This window comes from Linepithema humile, chromosome 7 (assembly GCF_040581485.1).
Source record: "Linepithema humile isolate Giens D197 chromosome 7, Lhum_UNIL_v1.0, whole genome shotgun sequence".
Lineage (NCBI taxonomy): Eukaryota > Metazoa > Arthropoda > Insecta > Hymenoptera > Formicidae > Linepithema > Linepithema humile.
Window position 1 is genome coordinate 109,713 of NC_090134.1, and position 19,619 is coordinate 129,331.

Consider the following 19,619-nt stretch of genomic DNA (forward strand, 5'->3'; position numbering starts at 1 on the left):
AGAAAATTGGAATGATTTTAATTCAGAACAAGAAAATGGGATCTATTAACGTATCATGAATTAAAAGTTAAAAATTAGGAATAACTAATACATTTCGTTTCTTTGTTTGAAGTAAAATAATTCCAAATTCTTCTTTCTAATATTTTATAATTATTCCTATTCCTAATATTTTCTCTATTGTGTGCAGGGCCTTAGGCATTTATATATAAACTATAATGATAATGTGATGTAATCCACGTGTAGACGTAGACTATACTTTACATATAAAGAACTTTACATATTTAACTTTGCCTCTAGCCATATTAAAATGAAAAAGACAATAAATTTAAATGTACGCTTTCAAAAAGATGTTAAAGATTTTATAAAAATAAAATAAAAAATATAAGTCTGTGGCATCAAAAATATATAAACTGAACGCAAACGATATTTACATATATATACAGATTTATAATTCATAAATACATCTCAATTTTGTATTTGACATATTTTCAATATTTACCACAGTTTCACATTTTTTGCAAAAATATTTGCAAAAATAGTGACAAGTTAGATTCTCTTTGACGTGTTTCTAGTCATAAAGTAATTTTTCTGCAAAATAAAAAAATATCAAATTTTTATTTTTAGTTTATCGTGTTTAGAAGAGTTTTTTACATTTAAGTTTTTATTTTTTTGTTTATAATTTAAAAATTAGCATTTTATATATTCATCTGTAGCATGCACTTTTATTTAAATACAATTTAATGTCGTTTGATCATTTCAAGTTTTGCGTTTTTATACATCCGTAAAGGGAAATGGCTTTCATTTACACGGGCCAATGACATCGTGATTTATTGGAAATAGTGGAATCGATTTACGTAAAATTGATCGGGTCGATTGTGCTCATTGTTAAACATGCATTCAAATTCCAGGCTGTGTTATACACTACGACAAAAGCAATATCACAAAAGCATATGTAGCACATGCAATTGCAAAATTATTTATAAACTTTTATATAAAAGTTTCAAAAAATATTACTATAAAAAGTTGAATAATTGGAAAAATAATTGAACGGAAAATATGGATGGATATTAATTCAGAAATTTCAAAAATATTATGAGATCACAAATTAAAATATCAAATAACATTCATTGTTATATTCATACTTTGCAATACATTGCGACAAATGCATTATTTATGCATTATTTGCGTAAGACCGTTATACCCGCAGCTTAACGTATTTGCTCTAAACTGACAATTTAACAAGATTTCACTCGTGTTTAGTAATAAAAGTATTAGCATAACGGGTGATAAGGATGAAAGTGAGGTAAAACACTTTCGATTTTCTCGCAAGCTATTTTTGTATTCGTTAATTTATCTGCCACAAAACAATTTTTAACGTAACGAGTCATTACCATTTGGTAAGAAATTCTGCAAAAGATATATATTTAAAATTTCATCACATCATACTGTTATTATATGTTATTATATGTTCGAAAGAATCTCATTTTGCAAAGTACATCAAACGTTCCGTCTTGCTATCGATATATGCCACTGACTAACGAGCGTAAACGATGCCAGAGAGTTACGTAAAGTGAAGGACACGAGTTTCGATGTTCGCTATCGATATAGGCTTCCGATGCTTGTTCAAAGATAGTTGTTGCACCGTGGGAAATCCTGTTACCTCCAGAATAGTGGGACATTGGCAGCTGCACAAATAACGGAATCTGTGCATGCTTTAAAAATTTATATTAAGATTTCTACCGTTTTCAAAATATTCTTCTTTATTTTGCAATCAACTTTCTTTATCGGATTTTAATTTTATGAAATTTAGTCTCAGTTTTATTAAAATGGAAAATTAATTTTGGTTCTTTTTCAATTATCTTATATTTTCTTTATATTATTGTAGACTCGATTGAATTAATATATAACTTATATATATATATATTTGTGTTCAAAATTATTTAATATTATTATACCTTAAACATTAATAATAACTAGCGCACTTATTGCAAAGCAGTCGATCTTAGCTTCATATTAGTGTCGAGTACCTCGTAGCTGTCAACGATAACGACACGATGACGAAGGCCGAATTTGTGTCACCGATGAGCGAGCGTACACTTGGGCGGCGCAAAACACGTCAGATAATCGTTTGCCGACCTCGCCATCGTTTTTTTTTTTCTTTTTTACTACAATGCTGGTGAATGGATGGATGTGCGGAGCGGTATTTACCCAGCCGCATCCGATCGTTCGATCGGGCAGGCGGATGGCACGGTCGGAATGCCCCTCTGCTCTTCCTCGTCGTATCCGCCGTGCCTCGGTGCATGATCGCTTTTCATTTCGTTACGTGTCTGCTTCGCAGTCGGTTAGTGGAACGACCACCGTCGATCTCACTCTTTGCACTCTCGCTAACGTAAGGACGAATGTTCACCGAGAGCAAATCGCGAGCACAGCTCGATGACGTTGGAAAGCACATGAAGCTGCAAAGGAGATCTACCGATCTTTAATCCGCCGATGATGCACACTCCAGCTAGATGTGACAAGTTTTCTGAAAGAGATCAATGACAGATCAACGTTTGCACAAGAGCGTAAGTGGATGCTTCAAAAGTACGAAGAGTAAAAGAATCAAAAGACAAAATTGACATTTAAATAAATATGTTAGCAATAGAAATGAAATAAATGTTGAGGGAATATAATTTTTTACTGAAAATAAATCTTAATAGTATAGCTTTAGTCACTTCTTCGCTACTATTTTACACGTACAGTTTATCTTGAATAGCACTTTTTATCCAAAGCAGACTTTATAAAATTTTTTCTTATTTTTCTCTGTGTTCACGCATTATAAATAATTACATCATTATTTTGGTGTAATAAAAAAAATTGTAATCTTATTTCATATTCGTAACAACTTATAAGACTCTATGATTTTATGTATTAAACAAATTTAAAGAAATGTAAATCTAATTCATTTGTGCGTTGAACTTATCTGTGTACGGCGAGATTACGTATCAATACAAAAATAGCTAAACAATTAATTTCCATTATTCGTCATCATTATTTTAATAAGTGTGAGCTATTCAACAGCATTCATGATTGCATTAATAGCTTTCCATGCTTCCGTATTTATAAAGATATTTAATGGCACGCCTCGCACCAGTACTTTCATGTGTAAATAAAAAAGTATTGTAAAATACAAATAAAGTATTGTAAAAGTATTACAAAGAAATTTTAAGCGCACAACACACACTTTTCCCGCACTCGTGTTTGCGTTCTTAGGAACAAATCTTATTGTAAACCGCTATCGCGAGTTATGTCGTGCGCTTACGTGGTGTTAAGAGATAGCGAAACCAAAAGCACGAGCAAAAATGGCGTGCATAACATTATGCACGGCAACTCACTTATTGAGAAACATTGCATTATCTCGGAACCTTGAAGTTAAGAGGGAGTTTTTTAAAGAATGCACCGCTAACGCGGATGATCGCACTCAACAATAAACTTACTCGACCTGGTGACACGAGTGTTGATTTTCACTTTTACACGTGATACCTATGCAGATAGTTATATAACTATATTTGTACGTACAACAGGTAAATCAGCAGCACGATTAGAAGCAAAGGATGTCGTTCCGGAATCGATAGAACAGCCTGGTAATCTCTGACACACAACTGCCCGCAACTGATTTTGTCCTGACGCATTTTACAAGCGCAAACGTACAAAATGATGATAGTAATGACATCACGTTTCGCCCATATGATTTTCATCTGCTGCCTCGTTTTAAGCACAGGTAAGAATTAGAAGAGTGTTATTAACGATTAAGTATCTAAAAAATTATCTAGAAGCGCCGCACGTAGTTGAATATATTAATGTTATGCGCAGATTTTATTTTATTAATCTAAATGAAATGTTTGTTTGTATTACAATATTTTATTATTAAATCGAAGTGTTGGATTAATTCTAAAATTTTTTATCTTTTTTAAATTATATTTTCTAAAAAATTTTAATAGACTAGAAATTCTAAAAATGCCTTAAGTGATAATAAACTTGTCACTTTTTATTCCACAGTAGTTTTTAAACTACGTTAGTTTAAAGTTTGATCAATCGTGTTTAAACAGTTGTTCGTCTTTCAATTGAGCGTACCAGTTTTTTGTTTAGTATCCGGGAATAGGTGATCATGCGAAGCATGGTATCGTAGACGCGACAGACAACTGTTTAACTGCAGCGCATATACTTTACAAAGTACACGTTCATATCTCTCAGGCTGGTCTCAGAGTTGTCAGGACCAAGATAAGGGATGGGAAAAGATTGCCGGAGCGAAGCCAGCAAACGCTGTAGAAACTGTATTATACAGAAACGGTGCCACAGGTAATAACGGTATCGTCACGCCTTGCTTTGACAGGTAAGTTAATTTATTATTAATTATAAATAATATTTTATGCCTTTAATTATATTCTTATTCGATTTAATGAATTTATGTCTTGTTGAAAACTAAAATAATGCATTCATACTGTCGTATCTTCTGTAAAGAAAATTAATTTTAATTTTCCACGAGGAATATTATCAAATGTTGCTAATGCCAAAGCAAAGTGTGTAAATTCAATTATTTGATTAAGAACAATCCATCTATCATAGGTGCAAAAGGCAAAATTGCACAGCATTTGTCGTCGACTTCGCGAGAAACATTTGTTACAGCGTGCAAGTAAACGGCGAAGAGCTTATTCCTGAATCTAACGCTACGTTTTTCCACAAAATTTGCATTAAAGGTGAGGAAATTTTTTCACCTTATGGTATAATAGTTTACGATAAATATATCATTTTTAAAACATATCAAATTTTAAAAGATTACTCGAATGACTCGAACGAAAATGTTACGCATAGTTCAACTTCCGAGTTATATAAATTAAAGTTCTTTATCTCTGCATTTCAGTTCCATCAAGTTGCAAAGAGTACAGATTGTGGCAAGTAGAAAGAACCTTGGGAGCTATCTTAAAAGATGGACACTCAAACTTGTACTATCAAGCATTGTCGCGAAGAAGCGAGTGTTACGAGAAGTGTTTGCAAGCAGGTACGCACTTTACGGAATAATTAATAAATTTATATCGAGCCGTAATGAATTCTATGTCAAATAGATCGATTCAAATGTGCATTTTCAAAAAATAGCAAGCCATCTATAAATTTTCTACAATAATCTTAGGAGACAAATGTGAATCCGCGCAATTTCGTACGAGCGAGCCTTTGTCAATTAACGACACTATAGGCACATGCTCATTATCGAAACTCGAGAGAGGTACCAGACCACAAGCTTATAGATCGTCGATGTATCGAGACGAGTATTTGCAAGATCAGTGCCATAATATATGTAAGTCAGCAAGCTAATCTATCTGTCATTTGTCGCGTACGTCGATCTGTATGAGGTAGGTAAACGCATTAAGTTAAATTAAACTGAAATTTGTATGTTTTTGTACAGCAAAGAAGAACTATTGTTCTTACGCAGAATTTCGGAATGTAACATTGCCATACTCGGATGTGGCGCTTCCGGGACTCGACGCAAAGCAGGTATACTTAAATATTTCATATCGTGGACAACTAAATTTTGTTACTCACTATAATTTTTTTAGTGCGAGGAGAGATGTGACCGCAGCAAGGATGGTTTCACATGCAGAGCCTATACCGTGGACTATTCGGAGGAGAAACCACTCTGTTTGCTGCACTCCGATGACACAATCGGTCTTGGAGTCAGTTCGCTAATTACCAGACCTAATGTGATTTACAAAGAAGAAGAAGCTTGTCTAGATTGTTCGTTGTAAAATAATTTACAAATTTTTTTTTAAATGATATTTTTTAGTGTTTTCTATATTGAGCACTGTTATGTTTTTCATAGTAAAAGTGCTATGCGGCGAATCAACTATGACAGTTACACTCACCACTGCTGAGCCCTTCGAGGGACGGATATACGCGAGTGGACATGGAGAAACCTGCGGTGTTAATGGCGTTGGGAAAAACGTAACCATATTAAGATTACCACTGCCAAGAAGAGAACAAGTCGGCCAGTCCGACATCGAATGTGGTCTTACACCCGCGTTTTCCATCGACAACGAAAATCGGTATTAATTGAGCAGTAAATTATAATGATGTTTAACGATGCTTCTATTCTATCTTATTTACTGCTTAATTAATTAATTTAATAAATAATTAAGCAACAAGTAAGATAGAATAAGAAATTACAAGCTTATTCGCCGTTTTTCTTACGAAATTACAACTTCTTATTTGCAGAACGCATACACTGATCTGGGCCACTATTATAATACAGTATAATCCAATCATTCAGCGATTGGGAGATCAATCGGTGAGAGTCGGATGCTCGTTAGATGACAACAATGTCCCGGAACCGAGAAATGTGTCCGTTCATTCGAGTTTTAGTTTCTTGGATCCAAAGTGAGTCCATCATTTTTTGTGCAAGATTATTTGTGATTTTTTTAAACAAATAATACATTTATCGTAAATGCTGCTTTTTGTTCAATTTTCTTGATATTGTGACAAATATCCCCGATATTCCGGCTCTGGTTACTATTTGTAGCGCAGGCGTGCCGCCGGTTGCATCGACCGTGGTGAACGCATCATCGGAAGCGCCGGTGGTAACGATGAGGATCCTCAATGAGGAGCATATGGATGCAGTCGTCACCCAATTAGGACAAAAGCTAACGCTTAGAATCGAAATTCAACCTGTTAACGGTGGGTCGCATGTTTATTTAATATTAAAATTCCATGTGCTCCAAATTGTACCTTCCCCCCCTCCCCCGCCCCCTTTTTCTTTCATGTATGAATTCTTTAAACAATATAAAATGGACATTATTAATCAAAATATGTAAAGCATCAATAATTTTTATGAATTATTCGAAATGTATTGGATTGATGCCAATTATTTGTCGTATTTGTTGACTAAAATTTAAGGTAAAATTACAGAGGTTCAAATTAATTATTAAAATAGTCGCTATTATTTTTAATACATTTTTTCCATCTGTATTCTGTATTCTAAAAACATTCGTAGAATGTCCTTAGAATGAAAATCAATAAATTCATTGAAAATAGAACTCTTCACAGATTTAGTCTTAGGTTGTATATATTAAAATATAGAGTAAATATACAGTAAAAGTAAAATAATTTCTCGGATTCAGGACCTTACGATATCGCAGCAGGACACCTCGTAGCTAGTAGCGCATCTGGCGATGCGTCATATCTTCTTCTAGATCAGTCTGGATGTCCAACGGATCCTACGACTTTTCCCGCGCTATTAAAGGATCCGATAGATAATCGTTCTTTGATCTCAACATTTACTGCCTTCAAATTTCCCGACAGTCAAATTGTTCGATTCAACGTCATCGTCAGATTTTGCCTCGAAGAGTGTGAACCAGTAAGTAGGCGGTTTTTTCCCAATATCTTTTCTTCTTTTTTAACATTTTTTATATTATAGCTTTTACACTTTAAATAATTGTTACAGGGGATTGACAGTAATATACATCATTATAAAATTAACTGTAATTTTCTTAGCATTTGTGTACAAATTACAATTATTAATAATATATCTACTAGCTAAAAGAGACCGACAAAATCATAAATTTATAATCTCTTTTAAGACTACATGCAGAGGGGGACAGATTTCATACGGCAGGAAGCGACGATCGATCGAACAGCAGCACAGTGCCGAGGTAACAGAAATTTTCCGAAACCTCACACCCGCGGAATTACCATTACAACTATCTATCGTCGTTCAAAGTCCGGTGATAACAGCGGATCATTTACTGTCCAGGGAAAATCCAGTTCCGGACACGGTTTTGATCACCGGCGGAAGTGAGTTTAATATACGAGCATCGAATGAATTTCAATTCTACATTTCTAAATCTTAAAGATAATAAAATGATCGTAGAATTAACAATCCAACTTGTTTTCTCAGAATCCATAGATGGCCTTTTCTGCGTGGATGCAAGCTTAGCTCTAGGTCTTTTGATTTTTTGGTTAATAATCCAAATCGTACTCACCGCCGGCTGTCTCCTAGCAGTCGGTCGCTATAGAAGGATGGCCATCGAGGCCGAAGAGGACAGAGCTGATATATTGGCGAGGCATTTATATGGGATTCATGGAGGAAACTTCGAAATTGCACGAAGAGTCAGGTGGGCCGATCGAAACGATTCAATCGGATGATTAGAACTTTTTCTGATTTTTTAAACCAAAACAATTAAAGTTGGCAAATTTAGGTGAATCTATAAAATACATATTGATCATTTAAAATTTACTTGTATAATGTGCATTTATTTCTAGTAATATTAATTAAAAGTTATTCAGGATAAAAACACTAAAGTTAATATACAAAATCAACAAGTTGTTATTCTTCGTTTAAAGTAAATGATTATTTTTGTAATATATACGTATGATATGTAAATATGTTTCTCTATGTTTGCCGCGCAGTCAGTCTTTCGTCCTTATTAAAGGGATATTATCCTAATTTATATTCTTCAATGAAGATTGTAAAAATCATCCCGACATGCTAGTTGAGCAGCGTCCATAATGTCTTAGTAACACTTCTGTAAATATTAAATATTGCATGTTAATGTTTTAATGCGTTCATTTAACACATGCACTGCCGTTTATTGTAAGGAAACAAAAATCGTAAAAAATGCATAAATATCCACATATATATCCACTATATATCCACTATATATCCACCCGCTATTGCAAAATCTATTAATGCTAGAATGATCGAATTATTTAGACGTCATGTATATGTTTCTTCGTCAAAATACATATATCGACGATTAATATTAATTAAAAATTAATAAAGCTGTAACTCGCATCTTATTGAAAAATATTAATGGTAAAAACTATTAAGTCGACTGTTCTAGTTTTACATTTTTTTTTCATTTTTACAAATTTCTTGAGACCGTTTTTACTAATGGAAAGATCGTGTCAATTGTTACTTAATTACGCATGTATCTTTCAAAAGCAAAATAAGCTTAATTGAAGCAGAATATAACAAACTTTCGTTCTTAGAAAATATGTCATATCTTACCTTTTCCACATCTTTGTGCACAACCTAGTCCCCCTGGATTGGTGTAGTCAACATTATCCGTACCACAAACAGGATTGTATTCTGGCGTTGCCTATAATCAAAATATGATTATGAGCTAGCTATCAAAATTATTTTTCAGAAGATTATAATGTATGTCAGGATTGACAAATTTCCACAAACTTGAATTCGAGACAGATGTGATATACACTCAAAACTTTTGCTTTATTTCCGCATCAATTTATAAAAAAATATTATTAAAAAAGTTTTTTTTTAACTAAGTAAACACTTATTTAATTTTCTCTACATAAAATGGTGCTGATTTAGTGAGAGTGTTATAATTACCGGACAAGATGAAACGCATGAGTTGAACTGAGTGTCGTCTAAGGGTAGAGAAGTTGTACTAGTTGCAATTGTAGTTAAAGTGGTTCTTTGTCCAATATTGGGTCTGGAAGCCGTTGGGCCATCAAAAACGAAGCCATCTACTTGGGACATCGTACCTGTCCCCGAATTCTATTAAAAATATTTCGAGTTATATTTTTAAATGACACATGTTAAACTCTTTCAGTGTGTACAGAAAATGTCATTTTCCATAAACAAAAAACCACAAAATTTTATTTATGATCTTTAAAATTGCTATTGAAATTATCTCTTCTTTATTCACCATTCGAGAAAAACATTCACTTACTTGTGGAAACGCAGTGATAAGAAATGGCGATGTAGCAACTGCAGAAATTATTAAACAGAATTAATAAATTAATATCTTTTACAACACATACACATACACACAAAATAATTTTCTTACTCAGCAATAAATGAAACAACATATTGATAACACGCTTTTCAGCACTTAAAAGATCTCACTTAACTAACAACTGATTAGCTATTGACCACTGCACTCCAAGTGGCTGATCGAAGGTCGACGGTATACTGTTTAGAAGCATCAACTGCGCTTTCTTTTATAGCATTGGTTGCCAACCAACTACAAGCACAGTTATGCACGTTTATTCAGATTCTGCACGCATAAGCGTAAGTAAACGGGATTTTCCCTGCTAGTTCTCAAACTTTTTGCAAAGGATGACTTAATATCATACGTCAATAATGAGAAACATGAGTCACGGAAATATTTTCTACGTATAAGATTTTTAGGATTTGATCATTCTTTATTTTACATAATCATACTTGAGTTTTTAATAGATGAGAGTTAAATAATTTCTTGAATAGTTTGGTTGCTGAATATATGAACTTATTAGCTTTAGTCATTAAACTCACAAAAGAAAAACTCCTATTATTTTCAAGTAAATATCTTTTCACGAAATTATCAAGCCAATTATATAATCGATGCAATTTTTTCTGACTTTCAATATTAAATCTTTTTGTGAAGTACAACAAAAACAACATTATTCTGTAAAAAAATCTCAATTAATTGCAAAAGTTTTATTATGTAATTATATTAAAGTTTAAAATAATTTTATACTTTAATTACGATATTCTTTTAGAAAAATATATTTTTTGATAAATAAAACATTTTATAATGCAACAAAAAATTAATATAAAGAACAACAATGTTATTTATCAGTTTTATCAATTTTAAATGAGTATAATTATCTGAAACATATTTATCTCAAAGTTTAATAAATAATTACCTTCTTACTTTCTGTTTTATTGTAAAAAATAAAGACAGATTTTTATATAAAAGTTATATAAAAATTTATTTACCGGTATATTAATCATTATAACTATCTATATAAAATTTTGGACAGATTTTTCTTTGGAAATTTTTGAGGTGTTTTGTCATAATTTACTCTGCGCAATCTTGTTGTATATTTATTCAAGTCGTTCCAATGAGTGAATATTTATTCGTCAGACTTATTCTTACAAATCGCATAAGAATGTTAATGAATTTTTATGTTACACGTATGTAAAATTCTACTATTTACCAGAAAAATTACTATCTTTTGCACGGCAAAGCTTAACGATAAAATTGTTATTTTATAACTAAAAATTATATTAAAATATATATGTATAAAAATATGTAGTAACTTATCTTTTATAATGTATTTTTTCAACAAACAAAATGAAACAAAATGATAAGATCAATGTGATAAATTATACTGATAATTTAAGTTTCCTAAGGATGCTGTGTAATCAATAGTTAGAAATATAGATAACAGCTTGCGGTCGTATATTAGAAATTTTGATTGCAGAACCGCGCATGAATCTGTAATATATAAAACATCCTATCGTTATAATTATGCCAGAAAAAAATAATTACAATGTAAAAATGTAAAAAGAATAAGATTAGTATTAATTTATTATAAAAATATTAATAAAAATTTGAAAATTTTGCTTACCTCTGTTACTTGCTTATCTGTACCTACTATCATATTGTTCTCGTAGTAAGTAATGATAAATATTGGATTTTAATTGCTGCTCAGTTGACTGTATGGTTCGCAAGCTCTAATTACTCGTACTTCAAGTTCTAAAAAAATATTTAGAATAACTAGAAACAAGATTCGTCAAGACTAACAAAAGCTGTACATCTTTAAATGGTTAAACAAATCAATAAAGAGGGAAAATTGGAAAGTTGGAAATTGAGAGATTTAAAAAAAGAGATTTAATATTAATAAATTTTAAATTACAACCTAAAGACTTAAACGATATAAAAGTTTAAATTAAATATCAATATTTTAAAATTATATTTTAATATGATAATACGATATGACAACAAAGAAGGAATTTTAACACAGTAATATAAGATTAATAACAATTATCTTACGTGAGTTACAGTTTTTCGCACAATTAAATCTTCCCATATTCCAGTAGGTAACGTTATCGGAGCCGCATACCGGATTGTACTCTGCAGTTGCGATACACGGACAATTGGTCGATGTTCTTTGCGTAGTACTACTTGGTACATTAGGATCACCGGAAATCTCGTTTGACCGGTCTCTTTGTGGGAATGCCAAGGCAACCAACCAAATCATGGTCAATACTTGCACAACTATGGAATAAAACGATGTCAACGTAAATGCATGTTTCAATATACTGAATTTGCTAAATATACCATGTCTTGTTGAAGTTTAAGTCTCTATAATTTTAAAATTAAAAATTTCAAAAAATTTATTAAAAGTGTAAATTTTTTAATATTTCCCAGACAGCACAAATGTCCAAAATACATGGTCCAAAGGATATTCAAAGGACGTCCTGTCGTCCCAAAAATGTCTTCGGGATATCCTCTAAACGTCTTTTGGATGTGCCGTACTGTCTGGGTTAAAGATTTACAAAATATGAAAAATCGTCTTCAGTTCTGACATATTGAGTTTGCTCCAAAAATTTATAATGGACTTTTTTTATTTTCTATAAAAAATTAATAATTATTGTTATTTACTCACGTGCAAAGATATGTTTCATTATTATTTCCGTATAAATATTCCGATTCCAAGAATAAAAAAAAAAGAAACTGTAGAGAAAGAGAAAGAGAAAGAGAGAGAGAGAGAGAGAGAGAGAGAGTTTTAAATGATAAAATGATTGAACTCAAATGACGATCTTTGGGGAACTGCTTCTATTTATGCCTTCGCCAGCTCTTATCTGTTTCCAACTTGTTTCCTTATAAGGGAAAAAAAACTTGTAGAACATGTTGTCGGGGATATCCACATTACCACTTAGTCATTACATTTAATATTAATTTTACGTATACACACAAAAAACAGAATCATTTAAGAACTCTTTCCTATTTTTATCTTGTAAGAAGTTTTATCGAAAACAGCCAAAATTTTTATCTACTGTAAACTCTTAGTAAGATAACTAAAATAATCTACAATTCTAATTAAATCTTTTATCACAACACAATCGCTGAACTAAAAAATATTAATTTTAAATAATTTCTCTTTTTAATCACTTTAATCTTTAATTTAGTCATATGTTTATATCCAGACAAGAGATAATAATAATCATAAAATTCTACACAAGCATAATTAGTGAATCATCTATGTTATACGCATCACGCGCGTATGTATAACTCACTCACACATATGGATCTTTTCTCATTCCTGCATCTATAAATGTTAAAAGCAGGGTCGGCTTTAAGAGAGAAGTCGAGCAACGGCCTTGCAGTAACAAGAAAGAGAGAAGGTCTACGATCGGTCGAAGAGAGTACATTTGACACTGACTGTTTTTTTTTATACTTTTTATTTAAATAAACATTTTTTGTAATCAGCCATAGGACATTCTTTTGATCCTGAGTTTTTTTTTTACATTTTTTAACTGGTCAGTAAATCCTTAAGCAACAAGCTTTTTTCTTTTTCTCCTTTCTTCTTCTTCTGTCGTTTTCTTTTTTTAGAGACTGGGGTATGTAAAAAGATATTGTACAGAGATCCCAAAGAGTCTAGAACCAGCCCTGTTTAAAAGTCTACAACATCCACGTCAGCTTTCTTGAATATGACGTCAGAAGCGAGGAAATCTATGCGGTCAAGACTTTTGCAACTTATGTTTAAACATGTTTTCATTGACAAAATCAATTTCAGCGAACTCTAACTCAATAAAATATGTTTACAAGATATATGAGAAGTAGTGACTTTCTCATTGATTTCAGACATTATATACCTTTTATATTTAAATAAAAATTTTCTAATTCCTGTTTTTAAAAAAGCTAAAATTAGTTTCTAATGTAAACTTTTTAAAATAACAAATCTTTAATTAATAAATAATAAAAGTTGATTTTATCAAGCAACATAAATAAATGTTTTATAAAAATTCTGTAAACATAAAATAACTCTTGCATATTAAGTAATTACAAAAATAACTCTTGCGAGTTTTTGCTACTTACTCAAATATTATGTTACTCGTTACTTAAATGTAATTTTCAAATTACTCTTGCAACATTTGTTTTGTTTACAAGGCTAAATTCGCGAAAACCATTTACACATTTATTTTACTATTACTATTTACTATTTATTGTATATTTCTTGATAAAAATATTTTAAATAACTCAGACACTTTTAAAGTGTGCTGCGCAACTATAAGTTGACGGGAATAATTACATGCCAACGTGGCTGCTTTATGATTCCAGCTTCCAGTGTAATTTCAGTATAAGCTAAATAAATTCAGTAATGATATCTCTAAAAATGCATAGCAATACAGGGAGAGACCTCAGGCGAACACAGTTGGAACGAAGAAGCGGCGGAATGTGCGCGATCTTTTTGTGTACATACCTAATGCCCTATCTACACCGAAGGATAATCCTACTTGTGGCTCATCCGACCACTTTCGCTCGTCTACACTAAGTACAATTTTAGTGTTGTTATATTGGTACCGTTGACTTTAAAACCGGTAATAATTTCAGTACCTAGCCTATAAAACAAACTTTCATCCGATCTGAGGTAACCCGAATTGTTATTCTGTTTGACAGAAGATTATTTTTTATAGAAATATCTTTGCTTTTTATATGCAAATATTCTGATGAGTGATTTGCTTTTTTGAGTTGGTACGATTGGAAACCAACTTCAGTATGATTATAGGCCGGAGCACAGACTTTTACATAAAGCATAACGCATAAGCATAAGGAAATTGATTGGTCTATATATAAGCATAAGCAAATGCATAAGGAAACGGACCAATCAATTTCCTTATGCTTATGCGTTATGCTTTATGCAAAAGTCTGTGCTCCCGCCTTTTCGGTTGTCTACATTACTCGCTCGGATGAGCCACAAGTAGGATTATCCTTCGGTGTAGATAGGGCATAAGTGAGCTTATCGCGAAGCTAGGCGCTGTTCGATAAGCCGGGCGTGAACGTAGCAAACGTCAAGCACGACAGTCGAAATGTCGAGGAACGACGGTAAAAAAGATACTTCGGCGTCCGCGTTTCGAAAGATCGATGTAGATCAGTATAGTGACAACAATTTCAAAGAGGAAGACGCCGATGGTGGTGTAGGCGCGCCCACTGGTCCAGATGAAAATGAAATTTTGACACTTCTTAGCCAATATCCTTTACAAAACTTTTATATTTCGTAGAGTTTTCACTTTTCTTTAATTTCTCTTCCTTTCACAATTATTTTTCTTAATAATTTATCAAGGGTAAGAACGCGGAGGCATTAATATCAGTTTTAAAATCCGCACCGTTGGGATGTAAAAACCAACAAATTAAGGTAACCTCAAAACTTATCCCGTACAATAGTGATTCATCTATGAATATGTGCAATAATAATTCTCTTTTTAGCGTATCAGTGCGAAGCGATATACTGTTTATAGTTTTGTCATTTGTGCAATGATATAGATTATGAAAAGGGCATAAATTAATACAAGTTGTGTTATTTTTAATTAGTAAAAATTACTCCACAGTACCAGTCTTTACATTCATTTGAAATTTATAAGCAATTCCAAAGCTATTTTCAGTAAATTTTAAATATAAAAATTTCAAGTATAAATGTCAGTTTATATTTATTTATATGAAAATATGCTTTGTAAATGATTTATAGCCATTTATGGTTAATCTTGATATACATATTTTTGCACAATGTTGATATGTATGCTATTAAATATAAGTTTACCTATATGCAAATGTAAAACATTATTAATCTATTTACAGGACAGCGCTCGAAATTTGACACAGAAAGTGCTTCTAAGTATAAAGTCAAATCAAATGGATGACTGCTTAGCACAATTAGATCGTGACTTAGTGGATGTTCTAATGAAGTATATTTACCGAGGTTTCGAAATCCCAACAGAAGGTAGCAGTAGTCACTTGTTGATCTGGCATGAAAAAGTATTTAACATAAGCGGTGTGGGTTGCATCGTTCGTGTATTCTCTGATAGCAAGCGAGCTTGAAGTTTTGTACATTTTGCAGTAACAAGTTCATTGCGATAATTACCATTAATTCTTACTGTTATTCATCATCAATGTTATGCGATGAGGATGTAGATAGGCAATCCATTCACAATTTTCCGTAAGGGAAATACAAGAAATTTGTGTACATTTGTTATCAATAAAGTAATTTTTATTTCTTGTACATTGAGAAATAATTCCTTATATCATTATAAACATAAATGTGTTCTACAACAACTTGATTGTCTCAAGAAAAGTCTTTCTGTGATCTCGACAAGAATTCTGCTAGTTGTAAGTATTCTTTTCAAAGAAGTCGATTTATGATTCTTCACTTGAAATGCATCTTTTATATTTTGTAAGGTTTTTACTTTTCTTTAATTTTTCCTCCTCTTTCACAATTTTTTTCCTTGATAATTTATCAACAGTAAGCGGAGGTATTAATATCAGTATTAAAATTCTCACCATTGGGGTGTAAAAACCAACAAATCAAGGTAATTTCAAAACATATCCTGTACAATAGTAATTCACCTGTGAATATGAAAAGAATGCCTATCTCGTTTTATTTATATAGAATATCTTGGAAACTTGTCAAAGTTGATTAAAGTTAATTCCAAATATTTCTTTATTCAAAAGAATTGTACTAGGTCTTATTCCAAAATGAATATCTACTTACAGAGAAGAAGTTTGTTTACAAGTGTTAGAATATCAATACTATTTTTTTTCCAAAGGTTTCAAACATTTATGATACACGCGGGGAGACTCAGTAGGAAGTACTAATTTCATTATGTCATATTCTTTTGAGGAAGGGAGGAAATTACTACTTGTCACACACATTCGTTACGATATCTTAGTATGACAAAAATATATTTCATTTTTTCTCACATGTCTCAAACATTTACGACACATCTGTACGGCACATGGTGTCAGTAGAAAGTGCCAATTTTATTCCATTATTTTTCCGGTCGATAAATTCTCTATGTAGACAAGATCTATATAGCAATCATTGAGTGATGTGACACCTATTACTTTCGTTTGAAAAGTTTTACGTACATACAGCAGTTTTATAATGAAGGATTTTCTGTTAGTAATCATTTCCCGTTTCTTATACCGGAGAGAAAAAACAGGCAGGTGTATAAAATTTTAAAAGTAGTTTTCCAATTCCGAAGTCGCAGTGTTTCTCTAAAAACTATGGAAGTTCCCTGGAGTCATTATTACAATATTGTTCGTAGAATAGCATTAGTCACTGGTATGTGGCCATACATGAAGCCGAAACTAAAAAGATTTGCCATTATTCTTTTGGTCATATCCACGATGACTGTAATCATCCCGCAAGTAAATTACTATAATATAATCACCAAAACAAAAGCATTTATTATTAAATGACGTAAATTATAATTGTACAATTTTTACATGATTTTCAGACTAATTATCTATTAACGTGTAAGGACGATATACAATGTACTATTAGGGCAATCACATCTTATGCCACGTCATCTATAACTATAGTAAAAGTGTGCACTTTTCAATTAAATACTCACGCAGTACGTATTAGACTGTGATTAAATATTCCAATATATTTAATTGTTTAAATCGAAATTTTCGCAACAAAAGAGTGAAAAAGATATTCTTTTAATTGTGTAAAAATGTTTGGTATACTTTTTATGCTATTATTTTATCAAATCGTAAGAAAAGATTGACTCTTAATCAATATTATGGCAGATTAAAAATCTCACTCATCATCTGTTTGAGGATTGGAAACAAATAAAAAATGCAGAAGAGTATAAAATTATGAAATCGTATGCCGAAACTGGCAGACAATACTGTTTGATATATTGTGGTGAGGTCTGATGAAAGATGAATGCATTCTACTTGCGTCGACTTTACGTTTCTTCTTCATAACTCACTTTACATATTTCAGTGTATTCCTGCTTAGCACTATTTGCTTTTTTATCAATGACTCTTATACCGTATTCATTAGATATTTTATTGCCCCTCAATGAATCTCGTCCTATACTATTGCCATATTTTGCAAATTGGTTCGTGGACTTTCGGGAATATTTCTTTCCCATTTATTTGCATTCTATCGTGACTTCGGAATTGATTATGTCCGGATTAATTGCCCACGACTGCTTTATTGTGACTTTCATTGAGCATATTTGCAGCATATTCAGCGTGATTGGGTAAAAAAATCATTTATAATATTAGGAAAAGTCATATTCAAATATAATTTCTCAATTTGTCTCTCAGCAGTATTAATGTAGCACAAATATTTGTAGATTTCGCTTCGAATATTTATTTCATGAGTGTAATACAGAAGAGGAAATAGCAAACAATCCAAATGATACATATTGCAAAAGAATTGCGTCACTTGTGCATACACATCGGCAAGCCTTAGAGTAAATGCGTAACTTGGTCGAATAGTAAAACAAAATATAATGTGTCCGTTCAAAAATAAAGAAATATCCGCCAACTGAAAATTAATATCTTATTTCCATTTGCAGATTCGCGCGACTTCTTGAAAAGACATGTACCATATCTTTCCTTATACAAATATTTATAGTAGTTGCAGCGTTGACCACTACCTTGACGCAAGTACATTTTCACTTATTAAAATAATATAATTCTCTCAATCTACAAAAAATAAAAAATATATATCTTTTATATTGGAGATAGTAAATGTGGAAAGCAACGGGGTTTTAGAATTAATAAAAAACGTACTATATAGCATCGGCCAACTGTTTCATCTATTCTTTCTTAGTTTCGAGGGACAAAAACTAATAGATCACAGTCTTCAGATACGTGAAAAAATGTGAGATAATTGTCCTTAATTCACTTAAAAAAACCATTTCATTCTTGTATGTGTTACTTTCTATATATTGTGCATCTTTGAAATATTACAGATACAGTAGTTTGTGGTATAACGCACCTACAAAATCGAAAAAACTACTTATATTATTGATAATGAAAGGTCTTCAACCGAGTTTTTTAAGCGCTGGAAAAATTTACATTTTTTCTCTGGAAAGTTTTGCTACGGTAAATTAATGATCATTACGTACATTGTTGTAAAACTTTTTTAATGATGTATTTATTTTTGGCATGTTTTAAAGGTTCTACAAACTTCGATGTCATATTGTACGATACTCGCATCTGCTTAATAACTTGTGTTATTTCTTCCCTCAATAATTATGTAATGGCTCCGATATTTCGTTGAAAGTTGTTAAGTATATGCAATTTTACATTGAGTTTATGTTTTCGATTTTGACGCTACAACGAATTGATTTGTCTTTTATAATTTTGTCTTTTGTCAGGCATCGCGTCTCGCGGGAAGAATATTTTGTTTTTGTTTTTAGTCCAGGGGGTGATCACTTTCTTCATTCTAGTCGAGGCCCACCCGAACGTGCGTGTTTTCAATAAAGTTAGTTAGTGTTCCCAATACTGTATTCTTTTTATATATTCACACAACCCTCATCATGCTTAATATTCTTATATCATAACAAAAGAAATACACAATGTCTTTAATACTTGTAGTACAGTAATATTGTAACGTTCCTGTATTTTAACCTAAGAATAAAATTGAAATAATAAGTGACTTAAATAAATAGGTTAAATAAGTAAAAACTTAATAATCTATTTGTATTTCCTATTACCAAACAATAAAAAAGAAAAAATTACACGTGATAGCGACAAATTGGATTGTTGCGCGCTGCAAGTAAACTTTGCGCAAGATACGACTCTCTTATTAACATTGACCGTTACAATCAG

The 19,619-nt window shown here is 31.8% G+C and overlaps 4 protein-coding genes and 1 long non-coding RNA gene across 6 annotated transcripts; 3 read left to right on the plus strand and 2 right to left on the minus strand.

Annotated features, from left to right (window-relative positions):
• Nucleotides 1-135: 135 nt before the first annotated feature.
• Nucleotides 136-3,693, minus strand: LOC137001155 (uncharacterized). The gene is made up of 2 exons (XR_010891279.1): nt 3,559-3,693; nt 136-2,524 (listed from the first exon to the last, which is right to left on the minus strand). It is a non-coding gene; the product is annotated as an uncharacterized lncRNA (long non-coding RNA).
• LOC105678550 (uncharacterized) lies at nt 3,622-8,263 on the plus strand. Its single transcript, XM_012378009.2, has 13 exons — nt 3,622-3,760; nt 4,234-4,372; nt 4,606-4,736; nt 4,901-5,038; nt 5,168-5,332; nt 5,441-5,529; nt 5,592-5,769; nt 5,855-6,077; nt 6,247-6,408; nt 6,551-6,705; nt 7,149-7,384; nt 7,608-7,821; nt 7,925-8,263. The coding sequence occupies exons 1-13, from the start codon at nt 3,694-3,696 to the stop codon at nt 8,170-8,172; spliced, it is 2,145 nt and encodes a 714-aa protein (XP_012233432.1). The 5' UTR covers nt 3,622-3,693; the 3' UTR covers nt 8,173-8,263.
• On the minus strand, nt 7,492-10,413 carry LOC105678551 (uncharacterized). The gene is made up of 5 exons (XM_012378010.2): nt 9,840-10,413; nt 9,723-9,760; nt 9,380-9,547; nt 9,038-9,128; nt 7,492-8,552 (listed from the first exon to the last, which is right to left on the minus strand). The coding sequence occupies exons 1-5, from the start codon at nt 9,859-9,861 to the stop codon at nt 8,503-8,505; spliced, it is 369 nt and encodes a 122-aa protein (XP_012233433.1). The 5' UTR covers nt 9,862-10,413; the 3' UTR covers nt 7,492-8,502.
• A 4,319-nt stretch (nt 10,414-14,732) lies between these two features.
• Arpc5 (Actin-related protein 2/3 complex, subunit 5) lies at nt 14,733-16,041 on the plus strand. The gene is made up of 3 exons (XM_067359507.1): nt 14,733-15,014; nt 15,107-15,180; nt 15,621-16,041. Exons 1-3 carry the CDS (start codon nt 14,855-14,857, stop codon nt 15,858-15,860), a joined length of 474 nt encoding a protein of 157 aa, XP_067215608.1. The 5' UTR covers nt 14,733-14,854; the 3' UTR covers nt 15,861-16,041.
• Nucleotides 16,042-16,258: 217 nt separating this feature from the next.
• Nucleotides 16,259-19,476, plus strand: LOC137001148 (odorant receptor 13a-like). 2 transcript variants are annotated; one of them, XR_010891270.1, is made up of 10 exons: nt 16,259-17,189; nt 17,279-17,398; nt 17,577-17,694; nt 17,776-18,037; nt 18,134-18,253; nt 18,359-18,449; nt 18,527-18,666; nt 18,758-18,890; nt 18,965-19,073; nt 19,166-19,476. XR_010891270.1 is itself a non-coding variant. In XM_067359487.1 (9 exons), exons 1-9 carry the CDS (start codon nt 17,046-17,048, stop codon nt 19,010-19,012), a joined length of 1,176 nt encoding a protein of 391 aa, XP_067215588.1. In that variant the 5' UTR covers nt 16,259-17,045; the 3' UTR covers nt 19,013-19,476. The 2 variants fall into 2 exon arrangements, 1 of the variants encoding a protein (XP_067215588.1); XM_067359487.1 differs by having other exon boundaries at nt 18,965-19,476.
• The last annotated feature ends 143 nt before the right edge of the window (nt 19,477-19,619 follow it).

Bases quoted from the DNA above. Each gene is read 5' to 3' on its own strand.
- LOC105678550 (XM_012378009.2), top strand. From the start codon at position 3,694: ATGATGATAGTAATGACATCACGTTTCGCCCATATGATTTTCATCTGC. The intron at 6,078-6,246 runs GTATTAATTGAG...TCTTATTTGCAG, and splicing joins TCCATCGACAACGAAAATCG to AACGCATACACTGATCTGGG. The intron at 7,385-7,607 runs GTAAGTAGGCGG...ATCTCTTTTAAG, and splicing joins GCCTCGAAGAGTGTGAACCA to ACTACATGCAGAGGGGGACA.
- LOC105678551 (XM_012378010.2), bottom strand. From the start codon at position 9,861: ATGTTGTTTCATTTATTGCTGA. The intron at 9,761-9,839 runs GTAAGAAAATTA...TAATTTCTGCAG, and splicing joins GTTGTTTCATTTATTGCTGA to TTGCTACATCGCCATTTCTT. The intron at 9,548-9,722 runs GTAAGTGAATGT...TATTTTTAATAG, and splicing joins TTATCACTGCGTTTCCACAA to AATTCGGGGACAGGTACGAT.
- Arpc5 (XM_067359507.1), top strand. From the start codon at position 14,855: ATGTCGAGGAACGACGGTAAAAAAGATACTTCGGCGTCCGCGTTTCGA. The intron at 15,015-15,106 runs AATATCCTTTAC...AATAATTTATCA, and splicing joins AATTTTGACACTTCTTAGCC to AGGGTAAGAACGCGGAGGCA. The intron at 15,181-15,620 runs GTAACCTCAAAA...ATCTATTTACAG, and splicing joins GTAAAAACCAACAAATTAAG to GACAGCGCTCGAAATTTGAC.
- LOC137001148 (XM_067359487.1), top strand. From the start codon at position 17,046: ATGGAAGTTCCCTGGAGTCATTATTACAATATTGTTCGTAGAATAGCA. The intron at 17,399-17,576 runs GTACGTATTAGA...ATATTATGGCAG, and splicing joins TTCAATTAAATACTCACGCA to ATTAAAAATCTCACTCATCA. The intron at 18,038-18,133 runs GTAAAAAAATCA...AAATATTTGTAG, and splicing joins AGCATATTCAGCGTGATTGG to ATTTCGCTTCGAATATTTAT.